Here is a 15,428-nt window from a genome sequence, read left to right as displayed (position 1 = left end):
TGTGCACCATATTATGAAATTTGTAAAATGGAATCAGAAAATTGGAGGAATGGAAAACTGGAAAAATAGAGATGGAAAATTGGAAAAATGGAGAAATGGAAAATTGAAAAAGGAAAAACAGAGAAACGAAGTAAACGACCCCATAGATTTATTATTATTATTATTATTATTATTATTATTATTGGACAGATTCTATATGAGAGAGAGAGAGAGAGAGAGAGAGAGATAGAGAGAGAGAGAGAGAGAGAGAGAGAGAGAGAGAGAACTGGAGGAATGAGCAATGAAAATTAGAAAATTGGAGAAATGGAGAAATGGAAAAATGGAGAAGGAAAATTGGAGAAATGGAGAAATAGAAAACTGGAAATGGAAAAACAGAGAAATGAAGTAAACGACCCCTATGTGTTTGCAATTAACAATTTCTGTATTATAAAATAAATTGAAGACACGTAACATAATAATTATAAATACATAAATTGTTAACTACAAACACATAAGATATTGGTTAACATATTATGTGTCTGCAGTTAACATATTCCATGTAGTTAATATTTCATATGTCAGTTATCATATTATATATCCGTAATTATTAATTATTATATAATCTGCATTCAATTTGTTTATCTATACAAAAAAAATTAATTGCAAGCACAAAATGTGTCAATTGCACGTACATAATCTAAAAATTCAAAATGGACCTGGTCCATGCTATAATTTGCCAACAAGGCCTTACCTGTAATTGGATTAGCCGCCGCATCGACCTTGCAGACGTGACTCGAAACCTGACCTTGGCCCTTGAGAACGGCAAATTATGCCGTGCATCCGTGTGCACCATGCATGGTGCATACAGATACAAAAATGACGTCGTTTTATTAAAAACGCGCGTCTCCCCTTAAAAAAAAAAATTCAGGTTCGATTCCCAGCAACAACATATGAACTAAAATTCCATAATCGATGAACTATAATTCCAGAATGAATAAACTAAATTTCCAGAATCTAATCTATGAACTAAAAATTCCAGAATGAATGAACTAAAATTTCAGAATCTATGAACTAAAATTTCAGAATCGATGAACTACAATTCAAGAATCGATGAACTATAATTCCAGAATCAATGAACTAAAATTCCATAATCTATGAACTAAAATTCCAGAATGAATGAACAACATAATGTTATTACTGGGAATCGAACCTGAATTTTTTTTTTAAAGGGAGACGCGCGTGTTTAATAAAACGACGTCGTTTTTACATCCGTATACACGGATACACAGCATAACTACTCCTTGAGAACTCCATCATGCTGCTTGCGTGGCCTGGAGAGCTCCATTCGGCTTTTGCATTAATGAAGATTATATTTTTGTATAGTTTTGTACGTACTATTCATTAATACTGTACGACGTGAAATGTTAGATGGTGATGTTGCCTTGAACAATTCAAGAAGAGTTTGTACTGATCTTCTTTCTGTATTTTTTCTCCATAAATTCCACTTTCAAGAATTTTATGTTTGAGACGCAATTATATTTGACCGCATATTTATTGATAAATTTGCATATGTTAAGATAATTTTATAACTCTTTACTCTTTATATTTATTAACCCCATTATTAATATTCAAATAAATTTGTGTATATGTATACAAATTTGTACGGATATATATATATTTTTTTTTTGTATTTTTCATTATTTGATATAAAAAAATATTTTTGAAAAGCTGTTCATATTACTTTTTTTTATAGAATAGGAAAAAGTTAAACCAGATATATGCATATATACTCAAAAAGGTCATTTAAAAATTTAATTTGTTTACCAAATACACGTTAACTTTTTTATCCTAAAACCTTTTAAAAATTAAAATTTAAATCCATTTATTGACTTTATTCATATCGTGATACACAACATTGTATACCATAATTATTATTTTTGCCAAAACTTATCCCATAATTCTTTTCTTTTATTATCATCTTATAGCATATTTAGATCGTGAAATACATCAATTCAAGAATGAAATGATATTTTATAGAATTGGCTTTATTTTGTTTTTTTTTTTTGTTTTGTTTTGTTTTGTTTTTTTTTTTTTGTTTTTTTGTTTTTTTTTTTTTTTTTGGATCTTTACAGAAGAAATGGTCATTTCAATTATTCATGTGACTTTAACTATTTCATTGATACAATTATGTATAGAATTTGGACGACTTTAAGGGATTGTTCACCAAAATATAAAAATGTAGAATTTTATGAGAAAAATAGATAATTGGATAAGTGGAATAATGAAAAATGGAAAACTTATTTACTAAAATCAATTCTCAAACATAACTTTTCATCTCCATTTTTCTATTTTTGTATAATTTTGGAGAAAGTAAAATCAGAGTTCTCCAAAATAGAAATAGATAAAAAAGAAAGTTGAGAAGATCGAGCTTAGACGAGAAAGAGAAAGAAAAAGATAAAGACTAGACAACAAATATACATTTGAAAAGAATATTATTCACATGCATGATCTTACTAATACATTTGACTACATACCATTAGATAGGATGATATCCTTCATGCAATCAGAATCTTCAATTCCCATATTTAACTGTAATCATGATTTCCTCAATCCCTTAGAGCATCCACATCAGTGGATATTATGGAGATAATGTCAGATGAATTAACCGATAAAGATAAAGTGACATCAGATATTCTACGATAAGTAACGCATCACATTTCATTTTCTTCCAAAACTTATGATGTATCATTCACCCTTGACAATAAATAAATAAATAATATATATATATATATATATATATATATATATATATATATATATATCACTTTTATCTGTAAAACTTTCGGTGCTAGCTAGGCTTAACTCGTCTCTTTCGTAGTCTCATTTATCTATTCTTATAAAAAAATTATAATTGTTGTATAAATTTAGTCTTTAGCTACCTTCTTAGTAACATATTAAATTATATTTCTAAATTTTTCATAAAATCTTGACATCAAAAAATCAAAAATTAAAAGTGTCATTTTAAAACATTTTAATAACTAAAATACTTTTTTTTTTCTCCATGTGAAACAGTTCCATAGATGGTAGAACACTAAATAAGTCAACCATTCCCCTAATGAATCATTGACCCAAAACGTTTTCCCTTCCTTAATATATCTGACAAATTTACGCATTCATCGCCTCCTGATTTACTTAATTTCTTTTCGATGTCAACGATAATGAATATTGACTAATTTGCCCCTTATATATCCGTCCTTCACGCCGTTGTCTGCCCTCCTATTATGCTATTATACTCCGTCCGTCCGTCCCATGATTAGTATAACTTCCGTTATCATTATTTTTTACAATTTTCCTAAAATTATATTATAATATTTCAAAAGATTGGCGAACCTGAAGTGAGCTGGAGTTGTTTAATTATTTACCTCATCAATTTGAGAGGATCAATTATAAACAATTAAAGTTAATTTATTTTCTTGTGATCTTTTACGACTAAAATGACAAGACATATTTAATTCAAATTGTATTTCTGAGTAATGATTACAGACTTTTTCATAATTTAAAACAAAAATAAAAGGAAGCTTCTTTCAGTATTAAAATATTCTTCATGTGAAAACATTTAAACCATTGTCAACAACAATATATTTCTTTTAGTAATAAATAGAATATTAACTTGCGTATTTATAAAGTTTAAGACATGTTTCAACAAAAAAAAAAAAAGTTTAAGACATACTATGCATGCCTAATTATGTGCAGCTTTCATTTCAATAAATACTTTTTTTTTTTTTAATATTATTCGATATTCATGACAATGGATATTTACTTGTGACAAAAATGTGAAATTGCTCACTTTAGATGTCTCCGCACACTGACCCGATAATTTACTATTTACGATTTGTATGGAGAGTATCAATTAAGTCATTACTTAAAAAATAATTAGTATCTTCGGGTATCATCTTAATTGGTTAATATTTTTTTTAGTAAAAATATAATATTATTATGTCTTAACACACTATATTTTTATTAATATTTTGAATGAAAATGTTGTATTTATTGACCAATCAAAAGTATTACATTTTTGGTGAAAAGTATTTTTGGAATACATATATTAGATTTGTAAATGAAAATGTCCAAATGCATATCCCAATTTGGCAATATATATATAATTTGCACTTTGGTCATTTCTAAATTAAAACCATTAATTAATGGTTGATTTGACATAATTTTACATATTTAAAATAAAATGAAAATAAAAACAAAAAATGATGACACATAATTGCTTACACTTTACAAGTTTAGGTATACCTTTATATATATATATATTTTACTCCATATTTATATGACACATTTTGACTCATTTAAAAAATTAAGGTATTTATCCTCTTCCTTTAAAACGGGCGTTACAAATGGCACATCAAAATTCAAAACCCACGCGGTAGACCGTCCGCCACCTTTGTATGGGTGGGCTCCGACATATATTTCTTTATTATCGCAAAAATCATGGAAATATATTTTTGTGTTGTAAACCCGATTCTTTGAATGGGTTATTTCAACTCGGCACCACTCCCCACCAACTAGTAAAGCTTTCTGTATTTATTAGAGCTTATTGTTATTATTATATTATTATAATAAAAAACGTATAATACATATTTCCAGGATTCAATCCCCTGCAGTTTCTTGCAGAAAATGCAGTACATGCATTTAAAAGGAAAAAGATCTATATAAATTATCTGTTTATTTTACGCGTAGTGGAATAGCTAGATAAACCCATTCTTCTGCTCAGCCTGTATCCAGTATTCCAGTTGTCTGAACCTGATTTTGTCTGTTTCTTCAGATTGCATGCCCAATTTTTAATTGTTTTTTGGTTTCAAGATTGGGTTTTTCTGGAGTCCCATTGAATTGGCTGAGCCGGGTTCTGATTCTTGAGGCGGAATACTCTGTTTAGAGTGTGGGAGGGAGGGAGATATGGCAGGTGGGGGTGGAGGTGATGCCTCAAGGAAGATTGATCAGACACCTACGTGGGCTGTGGCTGTTGTCTGTACAGTTATAATCGTTGTCTCTATTGCGCTGGAGAAGATTCTCCACAAGCTTGGAACGGTATTTTTGCTAACCTGCCAGCTTAATCCCTAGCACCCCTTGCCTAGTTGTGTTCATCTGTTTGTTGGTTTAGTTATGTTTTGATGCTAAATTTCTTGTTGAAAGCTCTGTGATGGCTTCACACTTTTTGATTGGTGGAATACAGAAGTTTACCAGAGCTATATTAGTTCTTTTTTCCTTGTTGGCTGCCTTTCTTGTCTTTATTTGTTGTGTTCATCTGTTTCTTGATTTGTAGTGAAATCTGTTTCTTCAGAAGTTAAACTAATGTGTGAAGTGAGTGTGGAAATTTTGTGGTGGTGGGGTTTTTCATTTGGTTTCATAATCTTGACTTGGTCAAAATTTCCTGGACTTCTGGTGTATGGATTGAAAAGTTTATTGGTTTGATCTGTGTTGGTTCTGTTGATTGTATTTGCATCTCATAGGAAAAGGGAACTCAATCGGAGTACTGTAAGGTTTAGGCAATTGTTTATCTACTATTGAATGGAGCTATAGCAATGCTGCCAAGATTCCCTTTCTTTCCTTGATTGTGATTAACATGGAATGACTTCTTTTGTAATTTGTACGATTCAAAAACTGTATGCCCAATCGAAATGGCAAGAGAATGTTGTTTTGCAAATGTTGGAGAGCTTAATTAATCTTCCCATTGGCTTTTTTGTCGTTCTGATGATTATTGACACGAATAACTTTTGTCCAGTTGCTCACAGACAGGCACAAGAAAGCTTTGTATGAGGCTTTGGAGAAGGTCAAAGCTGGTAAGCTTACTTCCATCATCGTCTTACACTTCTTACCTAGTTGGTTTCTTTGAATGACATCTCCCTACATTTTGCAGAGTTGATGATTCTGGGATTTATCTCGTTGATCCTTGTATTTAGTCAGTACTACATCGCTGGAATATGTATTCCGATGCATATTGCTGACTCAATGCTTCCCTGCAAAAAAAGTTCTGATTCTGCTGAAGAAGAGGAACACCATCGGAGGCTCTTATCGTTTGAACGCCGAATTTTAGCAGCTGGTAAAGAACTTAAATGCAAGGAGGTAAGTATATTGCCCACTTTTAAATTCAAAAAAAGGCTGTCTAATCACACAACTCATAATAACATGATAAGAGTAAAGATGGCAGTCTTATTTGAGGCCCGGGCTAACCATGATTAACTTTACTAGGATAGCTTGTTGTGATATAGCAATCAAAACTTCTCAGCTGCATTTTCCTTAGTATTCTTTTTCTTTTATCAATTTCTTTACCATGATTCTTTGCCTCATTTACCTGACTAAGATCGATTGGGGTGCTCGTTTTCTGGATATATGTTACTGTCTTACCCGATAAATACTTACGAAATTATGTAATTCTATCTCTCTTTATTAAACTGATCTCGGTATTTCTAACAGGGACATGTGCCTCTCACATCTGTTGATGCGCTGCATCAAATACACATCCTTGTTTTCTTTTTGGCAGTCCTTCATGTAATTTATAGCGCTATTACCATGTTGCTTGGAAGATTAAAGGTAATTAAGTATGAAATTTCTTATATTTGATTTTTCTTTTAAGTCCACTAGCACTTCACGAGTAAACTTGGACCCAAAACACTATTGTTGGTCTGAAGAATGCCAAAAACACTGGGCAATCAATTTTTTGCAATTACTAATATGTTAGTCTTTGCATGGCTGAAATGGTTATAAGCCCTTTGTAAAGCTCAGACATGAATTTTCTGAAAGTTTAAAACTATGTTCTTCAGATTCGTGGATGGAAACAATGGGAGGAAGAAACTTCAACTCATCATTATGAATTCTCAAATGGTATGTCACTGCATTATTTAAAAAAAAAAAAAAAATCGGCTATCTATCTCACCATCCTATAATGTTTTTCCTGCACTTCGCATGGTGTCTCACTGGCTTGCATTATGGAATTTGGAACTTGCAGATCCTTCAAGATTCAGACTAACTCACGAAACATCTTTTGTAAGAGCTCATACGAGTTTCTGGACCAGGATTCCGATCTTCTTTTATATTGTAAGACACATTTCTATAGTGAAATTTATGTTTGATCAGCTGATGTTTTTACATAAAATCGTCTAGTTCAATGCTCGAGGGAAATGTAGAATAATGTTCAATTAGGACACATGTTTCCATTGGAATAGAATTTTTACTGATTTATAACTTGATTATCTCTCGCAGGGATGCTTTTTCAGGCAATTCTTTAGATCTGTAAACAAGTCTGACTATATGACCCTGCGCAATGGCTTTATCAGTGTGAGTTTATAATTCCACATATCTCTCAATCCGTCCATGACTTTCCTATTTCCTTCTTCGTTTCATTTCTATTTCCCAAAAATCAGTAGTTTTATATATACAGTACGTAAAGATGTAGAAAAATATATATTAATGTTTTTATGATTGGAAATGCTACTTGTGTAGGTCCATTTAGCTCCCGGGAGTAAATTTAACTTCCAAAAGTACATCAAGAGGTCGTTAGAGGATGACTTCAAGGTAGTTGTGGGAGTCAGGTAATCATACATGCTCTCTCCTTTGTATTTCGAAAATTTATGATTTCAATACTGTTCATTAAATTCTGTCCCGTGCTAAATCAACTCATATTTGCAGTCCCGTGCTTTGGGGGTCCTTTGTGGTTTTCTTGCTCCTAAATGTTAACGGTAAGCTATCCTTTAATAATAAGCTCTTTCTCAGCTACGTTTTTTGCTTGGTTATGTATATCTCAAACATTTAATGCATTTTAGGTTGGCAGGCGCTATTTTGGGCATCCATCATTCCTTTAATTGTAAGAATTCTTACTTGATTTACAGCTCTAAAAGAGTTCATGAGGGTAATTAAAGATTGCAGGCACGGTTTTAATTACATCTGATTGGTTTCTTGGAATTGTTTTTTTTTTTTTTTTTTTTTTTTTTGTCAGCTAATTTTAGCTGTCGGGACAAAGCTTCAAGCTATTTTGACCCAGATGGCTCTTGAAATCTCGGAAAGGCATGCTGTAGTTCAAGGAATCCCTCTCGTACAAGGCTCAGACAAATACTTTTGGTTTGGTCGGCCTTCATTGGTTCTTCACCTCATCCATTTCGCCTTATTTCAGGTACTGTAAGCCTCTTGTTAGTTTACATGATCATAAAAATCATTTAAAAATCGTCGATTCTAACCCAAAGTAAAGGAGTGTGCTAATATTATGTGATATATTTGTTGTCGACATGGGCAGAATGCATTCCAAATAACGTACTTCTTGTGGATATGGGTAATACTTTATACTTCTCCTCCATTTATCAATTATTGGAACTTTAATTTTACTTCCTAAATGAAGTTTATTCGTGCTTCTTGCAATCACTGAAGCGTATTATGATTTATTTATGTTTATATAGTATGAATTTGGAGTGGAAAATTGCTTCCATGAAGATATCGGGCTGGTCAGTGTGAAAATTGGCTTAGGGTATGTCTAGTAAAATTCATTGTACATCACGAATTATCTAAATTTGTGATCAATTATGAAATTGATGGACCGTTCTATTTCAGGGTTGGAGTGTTGTTCTTATGCAGCTATAGCACGCTACCCCTATATGCCCTTGTAGCTCAGATGGGATCACGCATGAAGAGATCCATCTTCGACGAGCAAACGAACAAGGCGTTGAAGAAGTGGCACATGGCGGTGAAGAAGAAGCAAGCCAAGGGAGAAAAATCTCCAACCCGGACCCTCGGTGGAAGCACATCGTCCAAAATGGGGTCCCCTCTTCGAACATCTAACCCCTCGCTTCACCGCTTTAGATCCCTTGGTCTCCCAACCCGCGCTTACCCCTTGGAAGACGGTGAATCTGACCCTGAAAATGATCCATCAACGCCTATGACAGCATCGAATAATAATGCAGTTATACAAGTTGACCACGAGGGTGAAGAAGTGGAGCTCCATGCACTTCACAATGGAGTGGAGACGATGAAGAACGAAGACAACTTCTCGTTCTCGAAGCCCGATCCTCAGAGGTGAAACAGCTAGAACACATTGCTCTGCATGGTTTTTGAGGGAAATGTCATATATAGTTGCAAAGATGATATGATAGGAAGATGTATGTGAGGTTTATGTATAATCTCCACTTTATTTATATCATAGGAATTGAAGATATCTTTTTTGAGAGGTGTGGTCCCATATTAAAGAATTTTGGATCAAATTTTCTTCTGTTGTACCCATTATAGGATCATACATCACAAACATCATTATTGATAATCATTTCTACTACCAAACATGCAAAATATTTTCACTAAAACTCATTATCATTACTAAGTATTTGATACCCATTCCGATTACTATGTAATAACCAAACACAACCTTAATAAACTTGAAAATCAAAACAATTTTAAAATTTTAGTCACACCCCTAATGACAATATAATGAGTCTGCCAACTTTGATTAATTAATACAAAATGCTATATAAAAAAAAAAAATCTAACATGTCCATCAATATAGAGAAAAATTTATATATAATAATAACTTATGGATTGAGTTTACAATATAAATAATTAAATACTCCGTATAATTAATGGGTAAATTGTCATTTTCTAAAAAATAAATAATAAATGCTCCGTTTAGGCGAAGAGTATATTCTATAGAGCCAATAGAGGAGGCGATTTTGACGGACGGATAACGACGTCAGTCTGGTATGGCATGCTGTTGTGTGTTTGGTGACACGTAGGCAATAGACAATGACAGGCAGACAACAAGGTGGACCCCACGCCACTCTTCTCTATTGGCTCGCCCCCTGTTTTGTTGCGCTTCCTGCTCTGGTAAGTGGTAATTACCACTACTTTAATAAAATCCCATTTGCTTTACTTAAAGTAATATTATTAGTACAATTTCTTTTCTTTAATAATAAAAGAATCTTTGCCCATCATACCCTAAACAATGTCATACCTAATACAATATTAATCACTAACTTCACATTAATAGTAATGATATTTTTTACTCTTATCAAATATTTTGTTGTCCGGTGGATATATTATTTTCAACTAATTCAAAGTTAAAATTATGTGTCAAAGATTTTATGATCGAGCGACATAATTGTAACTCTTCTAAATGAAATTGAACTTCAGTGGAAGCATTGACTCTTTGTGTGGCTTGCTGTGGTTGTGAGCTGTCAGTTTTATTTACTCTTTTTACATGGTGATATTTTTATGATTTTGGTAACCCGACTTGATTAACAAAGGCTTTAATGGTTTAGAACGACAAATTAAAATTTTGTTTCTATATTGATCAATAAGCTCCACACGTGTAATGTAAATGTGATTTAATAGTCTCTATTGGTAAAGTATCAAAATCGCCTATTTACAAAAAAAATTGAAGGCTTTATAATATTAATGCCGGAGGGGTTGAAATTGTTATCTTATATAAATACACCAATACGAAAATATTATTTTCCCTTATAAATATAGGTATTGTAATATTATGTATTTAAAATGGTCTCAATCAATGAACAGATATACATTAATCAAAATGTCTTTTTCCACTTAAGGCTTTATAATATTAATGCCGGAGGGGTTGAAATTGTTATCTCATATAAATACACCAATACGAAAATATTATTTTCTCTTATAAATATAAGTATTGTAATATTATGTATTTAAAATGGTCACAATCAATGAACAAATATACATTAATCAAAATGTCTTTTTCCACTTTTTTAAACATAATTTTTTGAAAATAAAGTAATAGCAAGTGATTGGTGTCATTAGACATTTATCCAAACATCTGAAAACCGTTTATGGCTGAAAATTGCGTAATTGAAAAAAAAAAACACCAAAATCGTAATCAATGACATATTAGTAAAAAAATTTCATTGACATTTTGAGAAGGGTATGGAAATTTGTATTATAATTGCAATTTTCATCATTCAATTAAGGCTGCCCAACCACCTCGGAAGACAAGTAGATTCAGCACAGGGAGTTTGGTCATGAATGTCATGTTTGATGTTTGATTATCACAAGAAACAATATTTTTAATAAAAGATTTATGTTCCATTTTCATAGTCAATAATTTTAATAAAAATTAGTTTGAGTTATATTCTTTAATCGGTTACTTCATTAATAAAATTGAAACTCAATTGAGTGTTTGGTAAATAATGGTTAGCTGATAGTTGTTAGTTAATTGAGTTATTAAATTTGACTAGTTGATAACATTAGTTGATTGTCAAAAGGTGTTTGTTAAATTAACGGTTACATGATAGCTAATTACATGCAAAATAACTTTCTCAAAAGTTGATAAAAAAATTGTTTTGAGCAGCTTTTTGACTAGTTTGTTTTCTCTCATTTTTTTGACGAGTGTTTCTCTCTCGTTTCTTTGGCGGATTTTCCTCTCGTTTCTTTGGCGAGTTCTACTAAGCGTGGCGAGTTCTACTAAGCGTGGAATGATAAAATGGTCTCTGGATGGTCTCACCAGAGTCAGGCTTGGCAATGTTTGACTAGATCTCTGAAGAAGCACCGAGTTCATCCAACAACTTCGGCTTCAAATTTGTAAAACAGTCTTGTATGACGGTAAAGAATGCATTGTCATTCTAACTATCTGTATTGTAAACATTTTTGCTTATGATTAATGAATTAGTCTTTTATTAATAAAAAAAAAATGTTACAAAGAGCTAATTAATCAAACACTCGTTTTGATTGTTTAACCAAGTCAACCAACTAATAGTAGTCAGATAAACCAAAATTAGCTGATAAGCTAATATATTACAAAACAGGGCCTATTTCATTTATAAAATTAAAAACCGAAAGGAAATTGAACTCCTATATAAACTATAGATTGTTAATAGTGGTATCTATCCTTTGATTAGTTTGTTAATTTGATGATTTTGGTATTTTTATTAGTGGGCATATTCATTGATTAATTAATATTGTGATTATATATACTCACTATTTTGAAGAAGAAAAAAGATTCATTAAAGTGGATAAGGCAGTACAAAAGTGGAGATTCAAATTAAGATCCTGTTGTGCAGGCACAGACTTGAGGTCAATTGTACAATCTCATTTACAATCATTCATTCATCAAATTAAGGATACAAAGTGAAGATAAAGCAAAGACAAGAATAACAGATATTAAACAAGGACAAAGAAGAAGCCTTCAGTTTATGTGGCAGGCAAACTGGCAACAACCTGGGACTGGGAGGAAGCCTTATCTGGAAACAGCATGAGCATGTGATTCCTAGACAAAAATATAGTTTAAGAATTCTTCAACCTGGCAACATGTCAGATCTCTTACAGCCCACCCACAGCTTGTATTTTCTGTACATGAGATGCAGAACAGAAGCATGTGAGGCATATATGACTAGGTTTTATGCTAATTTAAGATAATTGGTCATTCAGCCATTGCCATGAACTAAGGAGAAATGACTTACCAACAACATATATGACTAGGTTTTTACATATTCAACGCGCTTTTGTTTATTGGCTCGTGAGCAGCCAAAGAGCTTCTGAGCCCAAGTTTTCTTTTGCTTCACTGGTTGCACTGCCTTCATGTTCCTCATTGCATGAAGATCGGCCATGTATTGGACAACAGCCTAACAACGACAAAACAATCAATGTGACATACACAGTGGAAAGGACGAGGAAAGATATAAAAGTATAGAGATAAAGTTCGGAAAGCATGGAAAAAGAAACAACCTTTGCGCCTTTAGCAACTATGTCTGGTGGTGGGACTTCCAGGGGGTTTCCTTCGGTTTTTAGGACACTCAACTTGGACAACATTCTAAACGAGTCTGGGAGAAATCTTATCTGGTTATTACTAATGTCCAATTCCTCGAGCATCTCGAGGTTGCCAATGGATCTTGGCAGAGATTGGAGGTCTGCAAAATTGTTGCTAACGTTTAGTTTTACCAAGGTGGTAGCAAAGCACATACTCTCGGGCACAGATTCAAGCTCGTTGAAACTAACGTTCAGCTCTTTCAAATTTTCCATAGACGCCATAGTGGTAGGCAGTTGCCTCACATTATTGTAGCGCACAGACAGGATCTCCAACGTCTTGATCCGTCCCACGGCTTCGGGGAGGGCTTTGAGCCGGTTATAGTCTGCACGAAGCTCCACAAGAGAAGAGCATTGGCCAATAGTGTGAGGAAGTTCATCGAGTTCATTAGTTTCCACAATCAATCTTTTGAGACTTACTAGACAACCAATCGTCTCCGGGAGTGAAGAGAGCATGTTGGAACTCAAATCAAGTTCCTGGAGGTTCACCAATCTAGCAATAGAAACCGGCAATGATTTCAAATGGTTTCCACCAAGGTCAAGCGAGATCAATTGGAGAAGATCTCCAATGGAATCTGGCAGCTCTCCAATTCTGTTTCCACTTAATTTTAGTTTCTGCAATGATGCAAGACCCCCTATAGTAGTTGGTAAAGCAATTAGCCGGTTTTCGGATAAATCCAAAGTGATCAAACCTGATAGCTTCCCTATAGAATCAGGAAGCCATTCAACTTGGTCAGACAATTTGCTCTGAAGATTGAGATCTGGGGTTCCTTTCTTTGCTGACACTTCAATCAAGCTTGCAAGTTTTATCAAGCTTAGTTTTTCACCATCATGGCCTATTACAATCAGAGACAACAAACTATCAATCAAAATAATCATCATTTCACCTTAATTCACCACTTCACAAATCTTTTTGTTAATCATCACTACACAAGAATAACAGCAACTCATTCAGATATCCTATCCAGTAAGAGCTTAGTGCAGAAAAAAAATTCAAATTCATACTTACTTGAGCTACTAGAAGGCATCAAAGTAGAATCAACAATCTTGGGAATTGATGGGGCATCCGAATATCGAACAACTCCAACTCCAATTCCATCCACATGGATAGTGGATTTTGCCTTGGTTAAATAACTGTCGTCTTTACTGAACAACTCAGAAGCTTTAAGGGGCTCCCTCTCGTTGTAAAAGCTAGACGTGGTGGCAGTGGTGGCCGGAGAGCCGAAGCTGCTGCCGGACAGGGAAGCGGAGTTTGTTAAAGAAAAAGTGCTGGAATCCATGGAAGAATTTGAGGAAGGATAGGTGGTCTGAGAATTGGAAGGCAAACATTTAGAAGCTCTCTGAACCAAATCGTCGAACACCAAATGGGCATTCTCGAGGTCCAACAGTTTCAACGCCTCCCTCTTCTGCTCTTTGCTCTGAAAGTGAACCATACTCCTCTGCATCTCCTGCAACACCTTGAACAGCTCTTCAGGAACATCTTTGCCTTTCCTCTGCCGGGCAATCGCGTCGATTTTCAGCTGATCCTCCCTCTCCACGTTTGCAACCAACGACTTCGCCGCCTCCACGTCATCAATCCCTGGCCGCGCTGGCAGGGATCGATGAAGCCTCATTATCTCTCCCACAACCTCCTCAATCGACACTGCCCTAGTACCCATTTCTCGCAATCCAACTAAAAACCCGAAACCACAAACAATATATAAATGCTTCAAGAGAATTTCAAACAAAGTTTTCTAATTTGACGAACAGACAAGAACAGAGCCGTATTTTGACTTTTCAAATCGGACCCAGAATGCTAGAAATGAAAACCCGTAATTGAATTTTCTTCCGCCGAGGTTCTGGAACATCCATCGCCATCGTTTAACACGATTCAAAAACTGAAAGGCAGGACAAATCAGAAAGGATTACAGAAGTGAAAGAAAAAGAGGAAAAATGAAGCATTTATGTTTGGGGTGATTCATGGATTTATGGGGTTTTGGAGGGTTTTAATATATTACACATATGCATATGCATATAAGAGACTGGAAAGCTGATAATCCGATCAAAGACACTGTGAACGCGGCGGCCAGCGATGGTGACCGATCGGTACATCGGGTTATCAGAAAGATGAGATCAACGCAGCGTCATCTTATAGTTGACCCAGATTTCCAAAATACCCTTCGTTGAAAACAAGAATCACGGAAATGCCGCAGCTGTTCTAGGATGTTCGGGAAAAATAGATTTTCGGAGACTTCCTTCGTTAACAAGTTAGCAGTGACAGACAGACAGACAATGCTAAACACGATTCATTTTCGTTAGGATTCAGAAAAAAAAAATGACAAAGTTTTATGAATCATAAGAATAAAGTTTTATGAACAATAATTTAGAATCGAGTCTCATTAATGATAGGATAAAACTAATCTCTTAAAGTGAGATGACTTTTTATGCTACTAAATAAAAATCTAGCATCTATGTTTAACTAAGTTACCATAAGTTATATCATCTGCTCTATTGAGTCAAGGTCGTAAAAACTCTTAAAATTGAAAATTCATGAAAACAACAACGAGAAGGATTCAAACAAAAAATAAAAATTACTCTTAATTTGCATTTATTTAAGAAAAATGAGTCATTTTATAATAAATGATTAATTATAATGAATAAAA

At 33.7% G+C, this 15,428-nt stretch overlaps 2 protein-coding genes across 2 annotated transcripts; one reads left to right on the top strand and one right to left on the bottom strand.

Moving 5' to 3' along the window:
* The first annotated feature begins 4,521 nt into the window (after positions 1 to 4,521).
* LOC109172653 (MLO-like protein 9) lies at positions 4,522 to 9,194 on the top strand. Its single transcript, XM_019321855.1, has 14 exons — positions 4,522 to 5,073; positions 5,768 to 5,825; positions 5,903 to 6,108; positions 6,460 to 6,576; positions 6,807 to 6,867; positions 6,992 to 7,080; positions 7,246 to 7,320; positions 7,486 to 7,574; positions 7,672 to 7,721; positions 7,806 to 7,846; positions 7,979 to 8,152; positions 8,273 to 8,308; positions 8,433 to 8,500; positions 8,584 to 9,194. Exons 1-14 carry the CDS (start codon positions 4,942 to 4,944, stop codon positions 9,047 to 9,049), a joined length of 1,662 nt encoding a protein of 553 aa, XP_019177400.1. The 5' UTR covers positions 4,522 to 4,941; the 3' UTR covers positions 9,050 to 9,194.
* Positions 9,195 to 11,964: 2,770 nt separating this feature from the next.
* On the bottom strand, positions 11,965 to 14,929 carry LOC109172652 (plant intracellular Ras-group-related LRR protein 4-like). The gene is made up of 4 exons (XM_019321854.1): positions 13,796 to 14,929; positions 12,709 to 13,622; positions 12,444 to 12,605; positions 11,965 to 12,330 (listed from the first exon to the last, which is right to left on the bottom strand). The coding sequence occupies exons 1-3, from the start codon at positions 14,442 to 14,444 to the stop codon at positions 12,459 to 12,461; spliced, it is 1,710 nt and encodes a 569-aa protein (XP_019177399.1). The 5' UTR covers positions 14,445 to 14,929; the 3' UTR covers positions 11,965 to 12,330; positions 12,444 to 12,458.
* Between the last annotated feature and the right edge of the window lie 499 nt (positions 14,930 to 15,428).

Source organism: Ipomoea nil, unplaced genomic scaffold (assembly GCF_001879475.1).
Source record: "Ipomoea nil cultivar Tokyo-kokei standard unplaced genomic scaffold, Asagao_1.1 scaffold0418, whole genome shotgun sequence".
In the NCBI taxonomy this organism is placed as follows: Eukaryota; Viridiplantae; Streptophyta; class Magnoliopsida; order Solanales; family Convolvulaceae; genus Ipomoea; species Ipomoea nil.
The sequence above is the reverse complement of the archived record's forward strand: the minus strand, read 5'-3'. Positions and strand labels throughout refer to the sequence as shown.